This window comes from Salvelinus namaycush, chromosome 4 (genome assembly GCF_016432855.1).
Source record: "Salvelinus namaycush isolate Seneca chromosome 4, SaNama_1.0, whole genome shotgun sequence".
NCBI lineage: Eukaryota > Metazoa > Chordata > Actinopteri > Salmoniformes > Salmonidae > Salvelinus > Salvelinus namaycush.
The window spans coordinates 20,407,036-20,429,228 of record NC_052310.1 but is presented as its reverse complement, the minus strand read 5'-3'; the positions used below and the strand labels follow the sequence as shown (position 1 = coordinate 20,429,228).

General features: G+C 44.4%; 1 protein-coding gene across 1 annotated transcript in view; it reads left to right on the top strand.

The window, feature by feature from the left end:
- The window catches only part of LOC120046295 (integrin beta-3-like), a 39,484-nt gene extending 17,560 nt beyond the window's left edge, over window positions 1-21,924 (top strand). Inside the window, exons 5-15 of the mRNA XM_038991384.1 lie at window positions 2,524-2,686; window positions 2,930-3,091; window positions 3,249-3,344; window positions 3,501-3,590; window positions 7,074-7,208; window positions 11,579-12,038; window positions 14,606-14,828; window positions 15,141-15,241; window positions 15,703-15,822; window positions 20,065-20,231; window positions 21,347-21,924. Of these exons, the coding sequence (XP_038847312.1) occupies window positions 2,524-2,686; window positions 2,930-3,091; window positions 3,249-3,344; window positions 3,501-3,590; window positions 7,074-7,208; window positions 11,579-12,038; window positions 14,606-14,828; window positions 15,141-15,241; window positions 15,703-15,822; window positions 20,065-20,231; window positions 21,347-21,418 (1,789 nt within the window). The 3' untranslated portion in view covers window positions 21,419-21,924. The remainder of the gene's footprint in view (window positions 1-2,523; window positions 2,687-2,929; window positions 3,092-3,248; window positions 3,345-3,500; window positions 3,591-7,073; window positions 7,209-11,578; window positions 12,039-14,605; window positions 14,829-15,140; window positions 15,242-15,702; window positions 15,823-20,064; window positions 20,232-21,346) is intronic.
- Window positions 21,925-22,193: the final 269 nt, after the last annotated feature.

Sequence of the window (22,193 nt, the reverse complement as noted above, 5' to 3'; positions counted from 1 at the left end):
AGATGTCTGGCTAGACTGTAAACTCTCCTTTCAGACTCACATTAAGCATCTCCAATCCAAAGTTAAATCGATAATCGGCTTCCTATTTTGCAACAAAGCCTCCTTCACTCATGCTGCCAAACGTACCCTCATAAAACTGACTATCCTGCCAGTCCTTGACTTCAGCGATGTCATTTACAAAATAGCCTCCAACACTCTACTCAGCAAATTGTATGCAGTCTATCACAGTGCCATCCGTTTTGTCACCAAAGCCCCATAAACTACCCATCATTGCGACCTGTATGCTCTCATTGGCTGGTCCTCGCCTCATATTAGTCGCCAAACCCACTGGCTCCAGGTCATCTATAAGTCTTTTCTAGGTAAACTCTCCTTCCGCCTTATCTCAGCTCACTGGTCACCATAGCAACACCCACCAGTAGCACACGCTCCAGCAGGTATATTTCACTGGTCATCCCCAAAGCCAACACTTCCTTTGGCCGCCTTTCCTTCCAGTTCTCTGCTGCCAATGACTGGAACGAATTGCAAAAATCACTGAAGTTGGAGACTTATATCTCCCTCACTAACTTCAAGCATCGGCTGTCAGAGCAGCTTACCGATCGCTGCAGCTGTACACAGCCCATCTGTAAAAAGCCCATCCAACCACCTACCTACATCATCCCCATATTTGTTTTTTGTTTTTCTCTGCTCTTTTGCAAACCAGTATTTCTACTTACACATCCTATCACTCCAGTGTTAATTGCTAAATTGTAATTACTTTGCCACTATGGCCTATTTATTGCCTTACCTCCTTACTTCATTTGCACACACTGTATACAGATTTTCTGTTGTGTTATTGACTGCACGTTTGTTTTTGTCGCACTGCTTTGCTTTATCTTGGCCAGGTCGCAGTTGTAAATGAGAACTTGTTCTCAACTGGCCTACCTGGTTAAATAAAGGTGAAATAAAATAAAAAATAAAAGATTGTTTCTGTTCCTGTGTCATGTCTGTGCATTGTTTGTCTTTCTTATTTTGTATTATGTTGTGTTTATTTATTAAAACACTCACTCCCTGAACTTGCTTCCCGACTCTCAGCGCACATCATTACAGAATAACGCCTCACCTAAGGGAAGCATCAGGGAGTTTTTTCGGTGGGAATGACGTCGTGTTTGGCAGCTGCTACAGGCTCTCATGCCTCAAACAGATCGCCAGGCTCCCCTGCCTCCGCCGGCTCGTCCGACTCTCATGCCTCAGCTGGATTGCCAGAATCCGCTGCCTCAGCTGGCTCGTCGGGCTTTCATACCTTCACTGGATCGCCAGGCTCCCCTGCTTCCACCGGCTCGTCAGGCTCTCATGCCTCAGCCGGATCGCCAGGCTCTCCTGCCACAGCCGGCCTGTCAGGTTCCCGCACTCCAGCCAGCGACAGGTTCCCGCGTATCAGTAGGGGTGACTGGTCTGCTCCTGATCTCCGGGATCGTCCATTTGGTTGGCGTCCTGCAGCTGGAGCCGAACGCGCCGGGGAGGGGGTACCATCACGTATGCTCTCTCTCCGGCGCTCTAGGTCGCCATGCTCCCGCGTCTCAGCCAGACTGACAGGTTTCCCGCGCCTCAGAAGAGGTGACCGGTCCGCTCCTGATCCCCGGGATCGTCATTTTGGTCGGCGTCCTGCGGCAGTAGCCGCGCGTCGGTGAGGGGGTACTGTCACCTGTGCTCCCTCTCAGGCCTCTATGTCACTAGGCTGCTTGTTATGGCGCACACCGGGTCACCATCATTATGCGCACCTACACTTCATCAGACTCACCTGGACTCCCTCACATCCCTGATTATCTTCCCTATATATGTCACTCCCTTTGGTTCCTTCCCCAGGCGTTATTGTTTCTGTTCCTGTGTCATGTCTGTGCGTTGTTCGTGTTTCTTATTTTGTATTATGTTGTGTTTATTTATTAAAACACTCACTCCCTAAACTTGCTTCCTACTCTCACTGCACATCGTTACAACTAGCTAGCTGTAGCTTATGCTTTCAGTACTAGATTCATTCTCTGATTCTTTGATTGGGTGGACAACATGTCAGTTCATGATGCAAGAGCTTTGATAGGTTGGAGGACGTCCTCCGGAAGTTGTCATAATTACTGTGTAAGTGTATGGAAGGGGGTGAGAACCATGAACCTCCTAGGTTTTGTACCCAGAGGAGGACGGAAGCTAGCTGTCCTCCGTCTACACCATGGTACTACCCTACAGAGTTCTGTTGAGGCTGCTGTAGACCTTCATTGCAAAACAGTGTGTTTTACTCAATTATTTAGTGACATGAATATACTTAATATAGTTTTATCTAAAAAGGATAACTTTTTAATATTTCACTTAAAAAAATGTATGACATTCACTGAGGATGGTCCTCCCTTTCATCCTCTGAGGAGCCTCCACGGATGTAAATGTAAACCATTTTTCCCTCTTTGTATAAATAGAACAGTGGGGTGAATGGATGTATGGATGGATTGATTCATTAATTGATTCACTGATGGATTATTTAATGAATTCATTGATTGGCAGGATCAACACCACCTGCCTGCCCCAGTTTGGCTACAAGCATGTGCTGTCTCTGACTGAGGAAGTGGGCCGCTTCACTGAGGAGGTGAAGAAACAAATCGTGTCCAGGAACAGAGATGCCCCCGAGGGAGGCTTTGACGCCATTATACAGGCTGCCGTGTGTAATGTGAGGCCAGTGTCACGTCACACACACACACACACACACACACACACACACACACACACACACACACACACACACACACACACACACACACACACACACACACACACACACACACACACACACACACACACACACACACACACACACACACACACACACACACACACACACACACACAGTGTCTTACTCTTTATCTTTCTACCATTTTTGTTCACTCGCCCATCCTCTGTTGGTCAACCTCAGGAGAAGATCGGTTGGCGTCAGGGTGCCTCTCACCTCCTGATCTTCACCACCGATGCCAAGACCCACGTGGCGCTTGATGGGCGCCTGGCGGGTATCGTGCAGCCCAATGACGGGAAGTGCCACCTCAACTCAGAGAACATGTACAGCATGTCTACTATCATGGTCAGTCGGGTGGGCGGATCATGTGTCGCTTGTGTGTATGTGTTCGTGTGTATGTGTTCGTGTGTGTGTGTGTGCGTGCATCGTGCGTGCGTGTGTGCGTGCGTGCGTGTGTGTGCTCATGTGTTTGAAACTCCTCACTCTGCTCTTCCTCTTCCAGGACTACCCGTCACTGGCTCTGATCACAGAGAAGATGTCAGAGAACAACATCAACCTCATCTTTGCCGTCACCAGTGTCGTGGTGCCCCTCTACCAGGTCAGTAACAATTAATTGAGCCACCCAACCAACCAATCAATCAACCAATTACATTTGATTTACAGTGTCTTTGGAAAGCTTGCACCAATTTTCACGTTCACATGTTTTGACTTACAATGGAATTCAAATGTATTGAATGATTTCTTTGTTTGACAGAACTACAGTGAGCTGATTCCTGGGACCACTGTGGGCACCCTGTCCAATGACTCAGGCAATGTCATCCAGCTCATATTAAATGCCTATGCGGTGAGTGGACCTGTGTGTGTGTGTGTGTGTGTCTGTTTGTGTCTGCATGTGGGTAGGTGCGTGCATGAGTCCGTGTGTGTTTATATCTATAGCGCCTTCAGAAAGTATTCACACCCCTTGACTTTTTCCACATTTTGTTGGGTTACAGCCTGAAATAAATAAAAAATTGTCAATGGCCTACACACAATACCCCATAATGTGAAATGGAATTATGTTTTTAAACATTTTTACAAATTAATAAAAAATAAAAAGCTGAAATGTCTTGAGTCAATAAGGATTCAACTCCTTTGTTATGGCCAGCCTAAATAAGTTCAGTAAAAAATGTGCTTAACGAGTCACATCATAAGTTGCATGGCCTCACTCTGTGCGCAATAATAGTGTTTAACATGATTTTGTAATGACTGCCTCATCTCTGTACCCCACACATACAATTATCTGTAAGGTCCCTCAGTCAAGCAGTGAATTTTAAACACAGATTCAATCACAAAGACCAGGGAGGTTTTCCAATGCCTCACAAAGAAGGGCACCTATTGGTAGATGGTTAAAAAAAAGCAGGCATTGAATATCCCTTTGAGCATGGTGAAGTTATTAATTACACTTTGGATGGTGTATCAATACACCAAATCACAGATACAGGCGTCCTTCCTAACTCAGTTGCTGGAGATTAAGGAAACCGCTCAGGGATTTCACCATGAGGCCAATGGTGACTTTAACACAGTTCTAGAGTTTAATGGCTGTGATAGGAGAAAACTGAGAATGGATCAGCAACCTTGTAGTTACCAATACTAACCTAATTGACAGAGTGAAAAGAAGGAAGCCTGTACAGAAAACAAATATTCCAAAACATGCATTCTGTTTCCAGCAAGGCACTAAAGTAATACTGCAAAAAAATGTGGCAAAGCAATTAACTTTTTGTCCTGAATACAACATTTTATGTTTTGGGGAAAATCTAATACAACACATTACTGAGTACCACTCTCCATATTTTCAAGCATAGTGTTGGCTGCATCATGCTATCAAATCAGAATCAAATCAAATGTTATTTATCACATGCGCTGAATACAACTGGTATAGACTTTACAGTGAAATGCTTGCTTACAAATCTTTCCCAATGATGCAGAGTTTAAAAAATAATAACAACATTTTAAAATAGTAATCAACACAAGAGGAATAAAATAGAATACACAAGAATGGAGCTGTATATAGTACCAGCTATATACCAGTACCAGATCAATGTGCAGAGGTACCTGAGGTAGATATGTACATAAAGGCAGGGTAAAGTGGCTGCGCATCTGGATAGATAATAAAATAAAGAACAGAGTAGCAGCAGCAAATTATGAGTGTGTGTGCATGTTTGTTTGTGTTGTGTCGGTATGTGTGTGTGTGTGTGTGTGTGTGTGTGCGTGTGTATGTCGTGTTGGAATGTGTGAGGGATTTGTGTGGGAGTGACAGTGTTGTGTGTGTGTGAGTGTAACAGTATAACTTTAGTACGTCCCCTCGCCCCGACACGGGCGCGAACCAGGGACTCTCTGCACACATCAACAACTGACACCCACAAAGCGTCGTTACCCATCGCTCCACAAAAGCCGCGGCCCTTGCAGAGCAAGGGGAAACCCTACTTCAGGTCTCAGAGCAAGTGACGTAACCGATTGAAATGCTATTAGCGTGTACCCGCTAACTAGCTAGCCATTTCACATCCGTTACACTCACCCCCCTTTCAACCTCCTCCTTTTCCGCAGCAACCAGTGATCCGGGTCAACAGCATCAATGTAACAGTATAACTTTAGTACGTCCCCTCGCCCCGACACGGGCGCGAACCAGGGACCCTCTGCACAGATCAACAACTGACACCCACAAAGCGTCGTTACCCATCGCTCCACAAAAGCCGCGGCCCTTGCAGAGCAAGGGGAAACCCTACTTCAGGTCTCAGAGCAAGTGACGTAACCGATTGAAATGCTATTAGCGCGTACCCGCTAACTAGCTAGCCATTTCACATCCGTTACATGAGTGAGTGTCTATGTATATATGGTATGTATATAATGCCTAGTGAATGTGTGTAGGGTCAGTGCAGATAGTTTGGGTACCATTCATTGACTGTTGACTATTTAGCAGTCTGGCTATTTAGCGGTCTTATGGCTTGGGGGTAGACGCTGTCTTGGAGCCTGTTGTTCCGAGCACTGATGCTCCGGTACTGTTTACCGGACAGTAGCAGAGTGAACAGTTTATGGCTTGGGTGGCTTAAGTCTTTTGTCGGGCCTTCCTCTGACACCGCCTGATATAGAGGTCCTGGATGGCAGGTTTGGGAGTTCTGCATCGCTGGTCAGCTCATGGCTGGGTTTCCCTTCCTAATCCTTTATCGTCTGCAAGCCCTGCCACATGCGGTGAGCATCGTTGCCGGTGTAATAGGTTTCCACCTTCCTCCTATATTGTCCTTTTGCATGTTTGATGTCACGTCGGAGATCGTTGTCGGATTTCTTGTATGCGTCCATGTCAGTGTCCTGTTTCGTGTAAGTGGATAGCCTTTAGCCCAAAGTGGGTGTTGCCTGTAGTCCATTGTTTTTGGTTGGAACACGTTCTTATAGTCACAGTGGGGATGACATCGTCTATGCAGTTATTGATGAAACCCGTGACTGTTGTGGTAAACTCCTCAATGTATTTTTTATTTAACCTTTATTTAACTAGGCAAGTCAGTTAAGAACAAATGATCAGATGAATCCTGGAACATATCCCAGTCTGTACTAGCAAAAAAAAAATGGTAGACTCGAGTCTGCTTTGTCCGCGAATCAGTGGTACTTCCTGTTTGAGCTTTTGTTTGTAAACAGTATGCAGGAGAATGGAGTCATGGTCAGATTTGCAGAAGGGAGGACGAGGGAGGGCCTTGTACGCGTTTCTATGGGCGACCCTAGTGACCCTAGTGGCACAAGACCCTTTAGCGACCCTAGTGGTGTTGGTATAATCGTTAAGGACTGGAGAGTTTTTCAGGAGAAAAATTAAATGGAATGGAGCTAAGCAGAGGCAACATCCTAGAAGAAAACCTGGTTCAGTCTGCTTTCCATCAGACACTGGGAGATTAATTCACCTTTCAGCAGGACAATAACCTAAAACGCAAGGTCAAATCTACACTGGAGTCGCTTACCAAGAAGACAGTGAATCTTCCTGGCTGGCCAAGTTACAGTGTTGACTTAAATCTGCTTGAAAATCTATGGCAAGACATGACAATGGTTGTCTAGCAATGATCAACAACCAATTTGACAGAGCTTGAAGAATTTTGAAAAGAATAATGGGCAAATGTTGCACAATCCAGGTGTGGAAAGCTCTTAGAGTCTTAACCAGAAAGACTCACAGCTGTAATAGCTGCAAAGGTGATTCTAACATGTATTGACTCAGTGGGTTGAATTCTTATCCAATGAAGATATATTAGTGTTTTATCTTTCATGTGTGTGTTTTGTGGCTTGTTTCATCTGTGTGTAAATCTGTGGACAGAAAATCCGCTCAGTGATTGACATGGAGACACAGGGGGTTCCTGAGGAGCTGTCTCTCTCCTTCAACGCCACCTGTCTCAATGGAGAGGTCATCCCTGGCATAAAGTCCTGCTCTGGACTCAAAATAGGAGACACGGTAAGAGGGCTTTTTCTCCGATCACTTCATCTTTCCTTATTTTTTCTCATTTTCCTGAGAGGTCATCCCTAGCCTATACACTCCTGCTCTCGACTTCAAATAGGAGACATGGTACTCACCGGGGCCCTTAACAAATGATGTTTTTTTTAAGCCATCCTCAATCCCCACTTTACTGACGACCTTATATGGGAGAAATGACCAGCAATAACAGCCAGTCTCTCTCTCTCTCTCTTCCTCTTTCTCTCTCTCCTGCCCATGGCTACCCTGTTTGAATACTTAAAAAAATACACATTTCCTTCCTCCCTTCCTTGAAGTATTCACTGATCTAACACAAATTGATAGATTAGGAAGGGTTCCATTAAAACACTTTCACCTATCTAGTCATGTCAGATCAACGATTACTTCATGGAAGGGACGAAGGAAGGGTGTATTTTTTAAGTATTCAAACAGGGTCAAGGACCTCTATACTCTCTTGTATCACACCATCCTTCTTATTATTTCATTTTCTTGAGAGGTCATTTTGGATCCTCATGCGCCCCTCCAGGGAGCTTGCTTCCTTCCCACTTCTATTCTCTCTACTTGTTTTATTTGTTTATTCCTATTATGAGGGAGGGGGTACGTTGCTCTCTTTCGCCTTTTCTTTTGATGGGTGTGTTACTAACTGGTGTGTGTGTCTGTGTGTCTGTGTGTGTGTGTCTGGGCCCGACACCAGCCCGTTTCCTGTACATTTCCCCAGTGCTCTGACTCACTCGTGCCAGCCTCATGATCCATGTCCAACTGTCTAGCTTGGAACAGTCACACACGCACACTCACATGTGGAGGGGGTCAGTCATATGCACACAGAAAACATCTGAAAAAAGAAATGTGTGTGTACACACTGCTCATATACTCATAGACACCCTCAGTCCCGCACCCAAGACCAGGGTTGGGGAGTAACGAATTACATGTAATCCATAACATGTAAGGGATTACAAAAAAACGGTAACTGTAATCCGTTACGTTACCAGCAAAAATATTGTAAACAGATTACAGATACTTTTGAAAAACTAGATGATTACTTTGAGGATTACTTTTAAATTCAGAAAGGAGGTTTGACACTTCTCTGTTTTCCTCAAACAAGTCAGAGACCACTATAGTGACACACCAAATGGGTTTGATCAATCGCGGGCAAAGAGCAGGAATAGGCTTTTGTAGGCTACAGTCCAAGCTATGTCTTCCAATGGTACGACTGCTGTCAGCATCCAAATATTATCCAACTTGAATAAACGCTTGGAGGTAAGGATGACAGCAGTGGTGTAGTCTACGGAGATACGGATATCACTTATTATTGTTATCTACATTGCAAATTGGTGTGAATCCCACTGCTGCTCTCTCATTTAGCTATTTGCCCCTTACGGATTGTGGTTGTTGTGGATAGCTGTTCACAAATCTAAATGTGTATTTGAACCCAATAGTGGTTGATTTCAAGAAGTTTAAGCTGCCTATCAATCATTGTTTTTGAAACCAGTGGACAGCCAGTGAAAAATACACTCTTGCAACAGATGCACAGTGCGGAACCCAGCCTATGGAATAAAATTGTGGCTTTTATTGCTCAATCTAATTCATGCTGACAAACAAATGACATCCATAGGCCTAACGGACACATGCTCAAACTCGCACACTTAAAGGGGCAATCTGTAGTTGTGACATCCATTTTTGTACATACAGTTGAAGTCGGAAGTTTACATACACCTTAGCCAAATACATTTAAACTCAGTTTTTCACAATTACTGACATTTAATCCTAGTAAAAATTCCCTGTTTTAGGTCAGTTAGGATCACCACTTTATTTTAAGAAATGTCAGTATAATAGTAGAGAGAATTATTTATTTCAGCTTTTATTTCTTTCATCACATTCCCAGTGGGTCAGAAGTTTACATACACTCAATTAGTATTTGGTAGCATTGCCTTTAAATCGTTTAACTTGCGTCAAACATTTCGGGTAACCTTCCACAAGCTTCCCACAATAAGTTGGGTGAATTTTGGCTCATTCCTCCTGACAGAGCTGATGTAACTCAGTCAGGTTTGTAGGCCTCCTTGCTCGCACATGCTTTTTCAGTTCTGCCCACAAATGTTCTATAGGATTGAGGTCAGGGTTTTGTGATGGCCACTCCAATACCTTGACTTTGTTGTCCTTAAGCCATTTTGCCACAACTTTGGAAGTATGCTTGGGGTCATTGTCCATTTGGAAGACCCATTTGCGACCAAGCTTTAACTTCCTGACTGATGTCTTGAGATGTTGCTTAAATATATCCACATTATTTTCCTACCTCATGATGCCATCTATTTTGTGAAGTGCACCAGTCCCTCTTGCAGCAAAGCACCCCCACAACATGATGCTGCCACCCCCGTGCTTCACGGTTGGGATGGTGTTCTGCAGTTTGCAAGCCTCCTTCTTTTTCCTCCAAACATAACGATGGTCATTATGGCCAAACAGTTCTATTTTTGTTTCATCAGACCAGAGGACATTTCTCCAAAAAGTACGATCTTTGTCCCCATGTGCAGGTGCACACCGTAGTCTGGATTTTTGATGCCGGTTTTGGAACAGTGGCTTCTTCCTTGCTGAGCGGCCTTTCAGGTTATGTCGATATAGGACTCGTTTTACTGTGGATATAGATACTTTTGTAAATGTTTCCTCCAGCATCTTCACAAGGTCCTTCACTGTTGTTCTGGGATTGATTTGCACTTTTCGCACCAAAGTACGTTCATCTCTAGGAGACTGAACGCGTCTCCTTCCTGAGCGGTATGATGGCTGCGTGGTCCCATAGTGTTTATACTGTATGATGGCTGCGTGGTCCCATAGTGTTTATACTTGTACTATTGTACTATTGTTTGTACAGATGAACGTGGTACCTTCAGGCATTTGGAAATTGCTCCCAAGGATGAACCAGACTTGTGGAGGTCTACAATTTTTTTTCTGAGGTATTGGCTGATATCTTTTGATTTTCCCATGATGTCAAGCAAAGAGGCACTGAGTTTGAAGGTAGGCCTTGAAATACATCCACAGGTACACTTCCAATTGCCTCAAATTATGTCAATTAGCCTAATTTTCTGGAATTTTCCAAGCTGTTTAAAGGCACAGTCAACTTAGTGTATGTAAACTTCTGACCCACTGGAATTGTGATACAGTGAATTATAAGTGAAATAATCTGTCTGTAAACAATTGTTGGAAAAATGACTTGTGTCATGCACAAAGTAGATGTCCTAACCGACTTGCCAAACTATAGTTTGTTAACAAGACATTTGTGGAGTGGTTGAAATACTAGTTTTAATGACTCCAACCAAAGTGTATGTAAACTTCCGACTTCAACTATATATATATATATCTCCATTGATTCTTGAAGAATATAACTTAGAAATGCCTCATGATTTTAGTTCAACTGTCACACTCCATAAGAACCCAAAATGTAAGCTTGTTTTTCTCCAATGTTTGTAAACATTGTAAATGTAAACAAACTCTGTATAGCCTCATAACATGGTTAAAACAATCATTTTAATATCATGGATGGTCAGTCCTTGCATCCATAGCTCTATCTATTAATCTGAGTGGTTACATTTCTCCAGGCCCATCCCTCAGCATTTATCAAAACAGGCAGGGTGTCCGTTTTGTTATCGTTTCATCTGTGGATTTGCCCTTTAAACAGCTGCATATTATCAAGATATCAAAGTGTCACCAACAAAAAGGTTAACAACAGGCCTATTGCAAATGTAGCATATGGCATTCATTTTTCACATGTAAATAGCACTTTCAGTAGTGCTCAAAGCATGCCATTCCATGAGCACAGCATTTATTTTTCAACTCGAATCAATGAGCCTAATCTGTCCTCCATGACAACAAAATCATAAACAACAGAGGCTGGCTGAATACACAAATCCTTAGTTTTGGGGTTATGCTCAGGTAAAACAATTTGGCTAATCTATACATCCATATTTCCAAATTTAGCATCCATATATGGCCAGCTATGTAAACTTAAAATTGATTTATCCTGCAATAGATGTGGTTCAATTGATAACATAAATGTTTTACTTCTTCTAATGCCTCTTAAGGGGAAAGTAATCTAAAAGTAACTGAATGTAATCAGATTACGTTACTGCGTTTGGGTAATCCAAAAGTTATGTTACTGATTACAATTTTGGACAGGTAACTAGTAACTGATTACATTTAGAAAGTAACCTACCAAAACCCTGCCCAAGACACATACTTTACTGACCTACATCCCCTTCTCTAGAACCACATATTCACATTACACATTCCTCCTGTGTGCTACCCATCTACTCACTGCACTAACCTCTTCTACCTCCACACCTCCACCCTTCTACTCCTCCACCCAGGTCTCCTTCAGCGTGGAGGCGCGGGCGCGCGGCTGCCCCAAGGACAAGCGCAAGACGTTCGTCATCAAGCCTGTGGGCTTCAAGGACTCTCTGACCGTCACTGTCACCTTCGAGTGCGAGTGCAAGTGCCAGGCCCACGCCGAGCCACTCAGCCCTGTCTGTAACAATGGCAACGGCACCTACGAGTGTGGCATCTGCCTGTGTGACCCGGGGCGACTGGGGCCGCGGTGCGAGTGTGCCGAGGGTGACTACAGCACCACGGAACAGGACCGGTGTAGTGTCCCCTCCACCGTGGGCATTGGGGGTGCAGGGGGTCCTGGGGCAGCGGTGTGCACTGGGAGGGGCGACTGCGTGTGCGGGCAATGCGTGTGCCACAGCAGCGACTTTGGCAAGGTGTGGGGCAAGTTGTGCGAGTGCGATGACTTCAACTGCCTGCGTTACAAGGGCGAGCTGTGCTCAGGTGAGAGGAGAGGGAGGGAGGGAGGGTTTTCAAAGTGCTTAGTGCCTATAACTACAGCCCAGACTTGTTGCTGGTGTGGTCTGGCCACGTGTTTACATTTCAGTTAGCTGGGAAATTAATTTCTGGCAAGTTCTATAAATGTATAGGTATTTCAGTGTTTGTGGCCTACAATCTTTCATCACAATCTGACCTTTAATAATTACCTTTAGACAACTTCTGTAACACTTTTTCCCCCCCAAGATTAACTTCTCAAAACAAATTCAGTTGTTTCTGTCAGAGTTTCTGGGGGAAAATCTGTGAGCTTTTTCCAGGCCAGTACTAGCCATCCTCAATCCTCACCTTACTGAAGACCTCATATGGGAGGAATTACCAACAATAACAGCCAGCCAGACTCTCTCTCTCTGTCTGCCCCTGTTCTGCCCAGGGCTAAGGGCTAGCTCCATTCACAACAAACATGTGGCTCTGTGCTGTGAGCTGCGGCTGTGTGGGCTAAGACATGCGTTCGACTGGTGTGTTTGTGTTTGAGCTGAGCTACTGAGGTAATGATAGAACAAGTGCCTGCCAAGCTCCGACTTTGCATATGTCACGGAGAAAGAACAAGTAGTTAAAGGTATATTGTTTGTGTGAAAGTAGTTAGTGTGGGTTGAGTTTTAGCTAATAAGGCTAATCAGGGGGTCTTACATGCTTATGTATACATTATAACTGCACCACAAGTTTAAGTAAGCTTTAAATAATGTGTTAACAGTAGTTCTTACAGTAAGTAGTTAGTGTGGTGTGAATTTGAGCTCAAGTTTGGGTGGTTCAGCGAAAGCAAATTTCTAGTGTATGACCATCCTTAGAGTTTCGCTCTAATGCTAGAGGTCATTAACTGTAAGCGATGCCAGAGTGGGTGCCTTGTGAGGTAAGGCAACAAGGCTGCTGAACACAGGGAACACATGTAAAGCCTACATTATCTGTGCCCCTGTCAAATAGTGGATTAAGGCCTTCTGTAATGCTGGATTTTGGGTACTGTAAATCTATTCACTTAGTGCTCTGATAACTCTTAATTCAAAGCGTTACATTCACTGAAATCCACTCACAAGCACTATGTCACTAGCTTGTATCCCATATTCCTGTATCCCCTCATAACCAACATCATCACTGCAAGACATGTACCCTGCCTGCTTAGTTGTACATTCACCCTCTCCAATCCAATTCTCACAACCTTATTTGCTCTATTCCCCAAAGTGCAATGATGATTGAGAAAATACCTCTCTGCTTTGTCATTGGCTGATGCTGTCATAGAGCTAAAAATAAACCTGGTCTGGTAAAAGGGGCCTGAGGTAACGAGCTGGAAATGCAGTTGATGTGTGTGTGTGTGTGTGTGTGTGTGTGTGTGTTATGTATTGTTCAGAGTGGGAAACAATGCCCACATAACATAGTTTTAGAGAGAAGCAGTTAGAGAATGGCATAATGACAGGAGAGTGGTGGTTGGAAGGCTTGTGGTTTCCTTAATGTTTGTTTTTGACAAGTCATTTTGTTATCCAGGCGGTTCACTCACTTGCTCCCATTGTTTTCCTGTCCTATTGTTTATCTGGAGTCTGGTTTGTGGTGATAAACCAACAACAGCAGATGTATGTTCTGCACTGTAACTGTCTTACTGGCACTGGGTCCAAAAAAACACACACATATACATGCACGCACGCACACGCATGCACACACAGGCTAAAAAAGCACCCAGACACCGCTGACACACCATATTTTATGTTCTAGAGATACAACAATGGAATTAGTTCCACTTCCAGTGCTCCAACTATTACAGAAACAGGACTTGCTACTTCCCAGTATTTGACTTAAAATTCCTGGAATTCCTCACCATTCCAATCCCTTTTTTCCCCTGACGGATTTAGGGTGGATGAGCGATTTTTGATAACACCCAAGTATGCTTTATAGGGTTCAATACACTTCGTCCAAAATGGTACCCTATTCCCTATTGAGTGCACTACTTTTGACCAGTGCCCACTTTTGACCGGGGCCCATAGGGCTCTGATGAAAAGTAGTGCACTATATAGGGAATAGGGTGCCATTTGGAAAATAGACAATGTGTGTGGAATGTATGGCAAATCTCCTTATGTAATCAATGATTTATCAAATATGTTGTCAAGAGATTGGAAATGCAAATAGATTGTTGATGAAATGACTGTATTCAACATGGTTCAGAAATAGTGTTCATTCGTACCAATCTCTAATGTCACATTCACTGGGATTCATCAAAAAGTGCACAGAAATATTATAAACTTCTGTAAATATATTATAGGAAGAACACATTTGAGACTATAGTCACCTGAACGATTACCCATGTTTTGACTTTCTCCGCCCCTCTCAACTTTCCACCCTTCCTTCTCCCTCAACCCTACTCACCTTTCTCCACTCTCCTCTCTCACCTTCCTGTCTTTGCTATACCCTCTTCTTCTTCTCTTCCCTCTATTCTTCCTTCACCCCCATCACCCATATTTCTGCATCCTCTCTGTCCTCCTCCCCTCTTCCTTACTTCCTTCTTTCCTTCCCTCTCGCTCTCTCCTCCCCAGGCCACGGCACCTGTGACTGTGGGTTCTGCCAGTGTGACTCGGACTGGCAGGGGGAGAACTGTAACTGCTCCCGCCGTACTGACACCTGTATGTCCAGCCTTGGCCTGCTGTGTAGTGGCCGGGGCCAGTGTGTGTGCGGGGCCTGCGAGTGCACCCAGCCGGGGGCCTACGGGGCCACGTGCGACAAGTGCCCCACCTGCCCCGATGCCTGCACCATGAAGAAGTGAGTGTGGTATCCACACACACAAAGAAAAGGTCTACAGTGTTGTACCTAAGAAAAAGTACTGCACAGTTCAACTCAGACTAAACTGACTCACAGACAGTTGAGTCATTGAATAATTGTAATAATGTAATTGCCTCGTGTTGAGAAGAACGTGAGTAATAGATGCTGACGCGCGTGTGTGTGTGTGTGTGTGTGTGTGTGTGTGTGTGTGTGTGTGTGTGTGTGTGTGTGTGTGTGTGTGTGTGTGTGTGTGTGTGTGTGTGTGTGTGTGTGTGTGTGTGTGTGTGTGTGTGTGTGTGTGGACTGGTACAGAGAGTGTGTGGAATGTAAACATTTCAAGCGAGGGAAGCTGTTTGATGACAACACCTGCACCCGCATCTGCAGAGACGAGATTCAGCTAGTGGACGACCTTGGTAAGACAAATTCATTTCAAATCCAATTTGATTTAAATATCCCTACATTCACAAAGTACTTTACAGTAACCCAACCTTGACCCCCAAAGCAAGCAGCAGCACAGTAGTAAGGCAAAACTCCCTAGAAGGAAGAAACCATGAGTGGAACCAGACTCAGAGGTGGGGCCCATCCTCCTCTGACTGTGCCAGGTCGAAGTTTGGAGTACAAATGACCGGCTAGTCCACACAGTTCACAGCATATGTGACCAACAAAGCCAAATGGTTGTCCATTTAGGCAAATAAGACACCAAATCATTGACTGAAAAACACGCTTCAAACCACCTCTGTTGAATATCCAACACGAATACCCAAATGAACATCATGACGCTGTCTTGAGATTGTCACTAGCATGACACTATTTACAGTCAAGATGGCTGACATTGTATCAAGATGATTCCCTACTCCTTCTCTCTGCCTCCCAGAGTTCCATGATAAAAATGCTGTGAACTGCACCTATAAGGATGAGGATGACTGTGTGGAGCGCTTCCAGTATTATGAGGACGCCAGTGGCAAGTCCATCCTATTTGTGGTCAAAGAGCCTGGTAAGAATCATACACACACACATGCACACACACATATTTGAGGACATCTTTTGTGCTCACAAAATGCTAAATGTTTTTTTCCAAAATGCTAAACTTCAGATTTTAGTAGAAGTGTGTTTGACCTAAAAAACAAATGTTTTTTATGTATTATTTTATTTACCAAATGTAAAAGTCACCACAAGACACTACAACCACAAACCAACACATCCAGGCCCACTCTCTTTGGAGCCTCGTGTTGAATCAGTGCTCCCTTTTGATCCCACCTACCCCCATCCATCGCCATCCATCCCCATCCATCCATCTGCTTGTTAAGCGGCCATGTTGAAAGAGTCGTCGGTTGCAAAAAGCTGTTAACAGCCAGAGCCCGCAGAGAAAGCCTGTCCCTGGGCCTGCTTTTAGTGGACCCACGTGTGGACCCTACCTTGTAAAAAGGCGCTCGTAAACAAGCACCCGGCTCCAGAGGAACTCGCTGACGCTTCACAATCCTCTGGGGAGGAAAGAGGGATGAGGGAGAGAGAAGTGGGGTGGGGGGGTAGTGGTGGGGGAGAGGGAGGGAGGGAGGGGGAGAGAGAGACAAAGAGAGAGAGAGAGAGGCGGGGGGGGTAGTGGTAGGAGAGAGAGAAAGAGAGAGAGAGAGCAAAATGGAAAACACTAAACAGAAACAGCCATGTTGAACCTGCCTCAAATAGTCGTCAAAAGTATTTTGGGTTGTTTTAGGTTTAGTTGATGTGTAGGGCCTGCCAGAACTGGAATTCCTGAAGTCCAACTCACATAAGCAGAGGTAGAATAAACAAACCTTTGGTTAGCACAAAATTACTATATCCTTCACTTTCTATGTGTACACTCAAAAAGGTGCTATCTAGAACCTAAAAGGGTTCTATAGCTGTCCCCATAGGAGAACCCTTTGAAGAACCCTTTTTGGTTACCGGTAGAACCCTTTTGGTTCCAGATAGAACCCTATTGGGTTCCATGTAGAACCATTTCCCCAGAGGGTTCTACATGGAAGCCAAAACAGTTCGACCTGTAACCATAAAGGGTTCTCCTATGGGGACAGCAGAAGAACCCTTTTGGAACCCTTTTTTTCTAAGATTGTATACTCATACGGTATATATTGCCATAAACAAGGCGTGTTTACAATCTGAAACATCATCCCATACACAATCGGTACAGACTCATACGTTTTATAAACAGACACAAATGAAACCCGAGCCTGGTCCCAGATCTGCTTGTGCTGTGTAGCAACGCCTATGTCAATAGTGTAGGAGTTGACTAGGCAGCACAGACAGATCTGAGACCAGGCTAAATAAAACCAACTTGTGGAATCAAAATGTATTCTGATGAGGAGTCGGGGATCATATCACCCATTCAAAGCCATACAAAGACACTTGAAATGCTAGAATGGGGTAAGACTTACTTCTTTAAGTCGTGACGCGGCACAACAAAAAAATAACTTTTAACCAGTGTAACTATGTCCAATATTTAAAATCATATCCTATAATCATATCCTAACAATGTCCAGGCTCATCTTATTAGACCATGAAGATGGGATGATGGATAGAGCAGTGAGATAAGAGAAGTGAGTAGGAGAGGTAGAGCGACAGGAAATTAAGTTAGAGCGAGGGAGGTATAGAATGAGAAGAATGATGCATAGAGGGGAGGGAAATCGGAAAGGTGGGAGCAAAGAAGTTGCTTTGATGTAGCTGTAAAAGTACACCCATGCCTGCTTCCTCGGGAATGTTGCGCAACAAACGCGCGCGCACACACACACACACACACCCACAAACAAACGCACAGACACACACACGGATGGACCCAAACGAGAGACCAGAATGAGGGAGAGTAGGTATAACTCATCTGGTATAGGTCATCCCTTCCTCATGTTCATCACCAGCCGTTTCGCTATGTAAGGGATAATCAAGGAGGGGCTATGCGTTCTATGGAAAATCATGTACGACGTGGAAGGTGTGTTCCACGAGGCGCTAGCGTAGTGGCACAAACCTTCCACGGAGTTGCATTATTTTCCAGAGAACGCATAGAGCCACGAGTTGATTATCCCCGGGTATAATTTAACACATTTGCTGCTAGAAATGTGTTCAGTTGCCGGTAGAAATGTGTTCAACATCCACTGAAGTAGCTAACTTGCAAGTTTACTAGATCGCTACAGTAGTTGCCTTGGTAACCAAACAAACAGACTTGCTAGTTTAGCTAACCAAACCATAAATCCTAGTTTACTGTTATGAAAATATAATTCAACAATGCCCATAATGTTTTCGATTCAACTTTGGCTTTCAAAAGCAGCTCAAACAAAAGAATGAACTTCACAGCCATTGAATTAGACCGTGCATTATTTAAGTGATAATGCCTAAGAAGCTGGTGTTTGAAGGATATACGGTGCATTCGGAAAGTATTCAGATCCCTTGACTTTTTCCACATTTTGTTACGTTACAGCCTTATTCTAAAATACAATATATAATATTCTACATACAATACCCAATAATGATGAGGCAAAAACAGGTTTTTAGAAATGTTTGCACATTTATAAAGAAAAATGGAAATATCACATTTATAGAAATATTTACTATGTTGAAGAACCTTTAGCAGCGAATACAGCCTCAGGTCTTCTTGGGTATGACGCTATAAACTTGGCACACTTGTATTTGGGGGGTTTCTCCCATTCAACTCTGCAGATCCTCTCAAGCTCTGTCAGGTTGGATGGGGAGCGTCGCAGCTATTTTCAGGTCTCTCCAGAGATGTTCGATCGGGTTCAAGTCCGGGCTCTGGCTGGGCCACTCATGGACATTCAGAGACTTGTCACAAAGCCACTCCTGCATTGTCTTAGCTGTGTGCTTAGGGTTGTTGTCCTGTTGGAAGATGAACCTTCACCCGAGTCTGAGGTCCTGAGTGCTCTGGAGCAGGTTTTCATAAAGGATCTTTCTGTACTTTGCTCCATTCATCTTTCCCTCGATCCTTACTAGTCTCCCAGTCCCTGCTGCTGAAAAACATCCCCAAAGCATGATGCTGGCACCAACATGCTTCACCATAGGAATGGTGGCAGGTTTCCTCCAGGCATGATACTTGGAATTCAGGCCAAAGAGTTCAATTTTGGTTTCATCAGACCAGAGAATCTTGTTTCTCATGGTCAGAGTCCTTTAGGTGACTTTTGGCAAACTCTAAGTGGGCTGTCATGTGCCTTTTACTGAAGAATGGCTTCCTTCTGGCCACTCTACCATAACGGCCTGATTGGTGGAGTGCTGCAGAGAGGGTTGTCCTTCTGGAAGGTTCTCCCATCTCCACAAAGGAACTCTGGAGCTCTGTCAGAGTGACCATCGGGTTCTTGGTAACCTCCCTGACCAAGGCCCTTCTCCCCCGATGGCTCAGTTTGGCCGGGCGGCCAGCTCTAGGAAGAGTCTTGGTGGTTCCAAACTTCTTCCATTTAAGAATGATGGAGGCCACTGTGTTCTTGGGGACATTAAATTCTGCAGGAATTTTTTGGGTACCCTTCCCAATATCAGTGCCTCGACACAATGTCTCAGAGTTCTACTGACAATTCCTTCGACCTCATGGCTTGCTTTTTGCTCTAACGTGCACTGTCAACTGTTGGACCTTTATATAGATGTAACAGATGTGAAATGGCTATCTAGTTAGCGGTGGTGCGCGCTAATAGCCTTTCAATCGGTGACGTCACTTGCTCTGAGACCTTGAAGTAGTGGTTCCCCTTGCACTGCAAGGGCCGCGGCTTTTGTGGAGCGATGGGTAATGATGCTTCGTGGGTGACTGTTGTTGATGTGTGCAGAGGGTCCCTGGTTCGCGCGAGGGGACGGACTAAAGTTAAACTGTTACATTGATGCTGTTGACTCGGATCACTGGTTGCTGCGGAAAAGGAGGAGGTCGAAAGGGGGGTGAGTGTAACGGATGTGAAATGGCTATCTAGTTAGCAGTGGTGCGCGCTAATAGCCTTTCAATCGGTGATGTCACTCGCTTTGAGACCTTGAAGTAGTGGTTCCCCTTGCTCTAAATTTATACTGTTACATAGACAGGTGTATGCCTTTCCAAATCATGTCCAATCAATTGAATTTACCACAGGTTGACTCCAATCAAGTTGTAGAAACATCTCAAGGATGATCAATGGAAACAGGATGCACCTGAACTCAATTTCGAGTCTCATAGCAAAGTGTGGGGTGGATTTCACTTGAATAAAGGATAAATAAAATGTACATCCCTTGGTTGCCCCTCTTCCCCCAGACTGCCCTAAGGGTCCAGACATCCTGGTGGTGCTGCTGTCCGTAGCCGGGGCCATCTTGGTTCTGGGTCTGGTCGGCCTGCTCATCTGGAAGCTGCTGGTCACCATTCATGACCGCCGTGAGTTCGCCAAGTTCGAGGAGGAGCGTGCTCGCGCCAAGTGGGATACGGTAAGAGGCTGCATCACATCCGGCCGTAAGTCCCATAGGGCGGCGCACAATTGGCCCAGCGTCGTCCGGGTTTGGCCGGAGTAGGCCGTCATTGTAAATAAGAATTTGTACTTAACTGACTTGCTTAGTTAAATAAAGGTTAAATTAAAAGAAAGAAAAAAAAGAGGGCACATGCACACACAATATTGTGCACACACACACTCTTGGCTTGCTAGGCTGAAACCAACCCATAGCCCATGGGTGGCCAACAACGCCAGTCCTGGGGAGCTGCAACCATTCAACTGGGCACAATCTTCCATTTAGAACACAAGTAGATTCATCGGATGTGGGATTCAATTAATCAGCCAGCTTTCTATACTTAATTTTGAATTTGAAGGTGTCACAGTGCAAGGCTATGAACTACCAGGTATACCATGGTGTCTACTGCTCCCCTACCATACAAGGCAATGTATTAAAGAAGGCAAGAATATCATACATATTTGTTCATTTGTGTTGTTGAAACTTCTATTGTTTGGTTGGAAGCATAGGTCGAGTCTCTCTCTCACTCTCTCTCTCCTACTCTCTCTCTCTCATTATGCTTTTTATGATTTTTTTTTGCTGCAATGTTCCTCCCTATACAGAAATGAAAGGCAGCCTCCACTCCCCAGGGGTGGCTTGGTTGGCACTGAAATTAGCTAACGCTACTTAGGTTTTACAGGCAGTGGCAGGGGCTGCCTCACACACACACACTCTTCCCATCAGACGTCCCGTCCTGACCTCATCTGGAGTCCCTAATCCTGCGCATGGGATGCCAGATCTCCCATAATCCTCCTTGCTTAAATGTGCTCAATTTGTTGTAACTCGAGTGCCGGGCAGCATGTGAGCCACAGGAGTGGCATGTACCATGTGTCTGAAGTAAGGCTACTGTTCAGAACTCGTCATAGAGCTCCTGAATTGAGGCCCACGTTCAACTTACGACCCACGTTCAAGTCAATTCAGGAATGGGTGGATCTTGAACTCTAATGCACTTTAATAAATTCCTGAAATTAATTTCAGTTCATCAACTGAATTGACTTGAGCTGAATTGTAGTTGACCCCATAACATTCATTCTGAAACTCTCTGTTTTGAATTGTAGGGCCATAACCCCCTGTACAAAGGAGCCACCTCAACCTTCACAAACATCACATACAGAGGCAACAAGGACTGATGGAAACCAGGATCACTGAAATGACTGCATCATTTGAAGGATCACTGAAATGACTGCATCATTTGAAGGATCATTAAAATAACTGCATCCCATTGGATTCTTTCACTTTCCTCTGGAATGTTACGATTTCATGTGCTGACTCTACTGTCACAAGACGAAGATGTAATATTTGTGTAGTGGTTTGTTGTACATATGTATTTAAACGATACCAAATATGTTTTTCGGAGGCATTTCAACATTAACTACCATCAAGTTCTATCAAAATCCATAAATATAACTTAGGCTGTCCATTAATGAAAGTAGAGTAGGCTACATTGAGAGATAAATGTACGACAGTAGACGTGACTCAAGTAAGGCACATTACTTTCTTTAGTGACAGAGGAGAAGCGAAGGACAAATAGAATAGAAGAGGACTGGCCACCCCTCAGAGCCTGGTTCCTCTCTTGGTTTCTTCCTAGGTTCCTGCCTTTCTAAGGAGCTTTTCCTAGCCACTGTGCATTGCTTGCTGTTTGGGGTTTTAGGCTGGGTTTCTGTATAGCACTTTGTGACAACGGCTGATGTAAGAAGGGCTTTATAAATACATTTGATTGATTGACTGATAATGATACTCATAGCATACGCATGACATCGCTTACTCATCAGCTTGTTGTCATTTCCTGTTTGTAAGAGTCTGGCATGATAAGCACATTGTCCAAATAACATTTCTGAGACGTGTGGTTTAGCGATCTGTCACTTTGCTAAAACAGAAAAACGCCTTTGGGTTCTCTCGCATTCT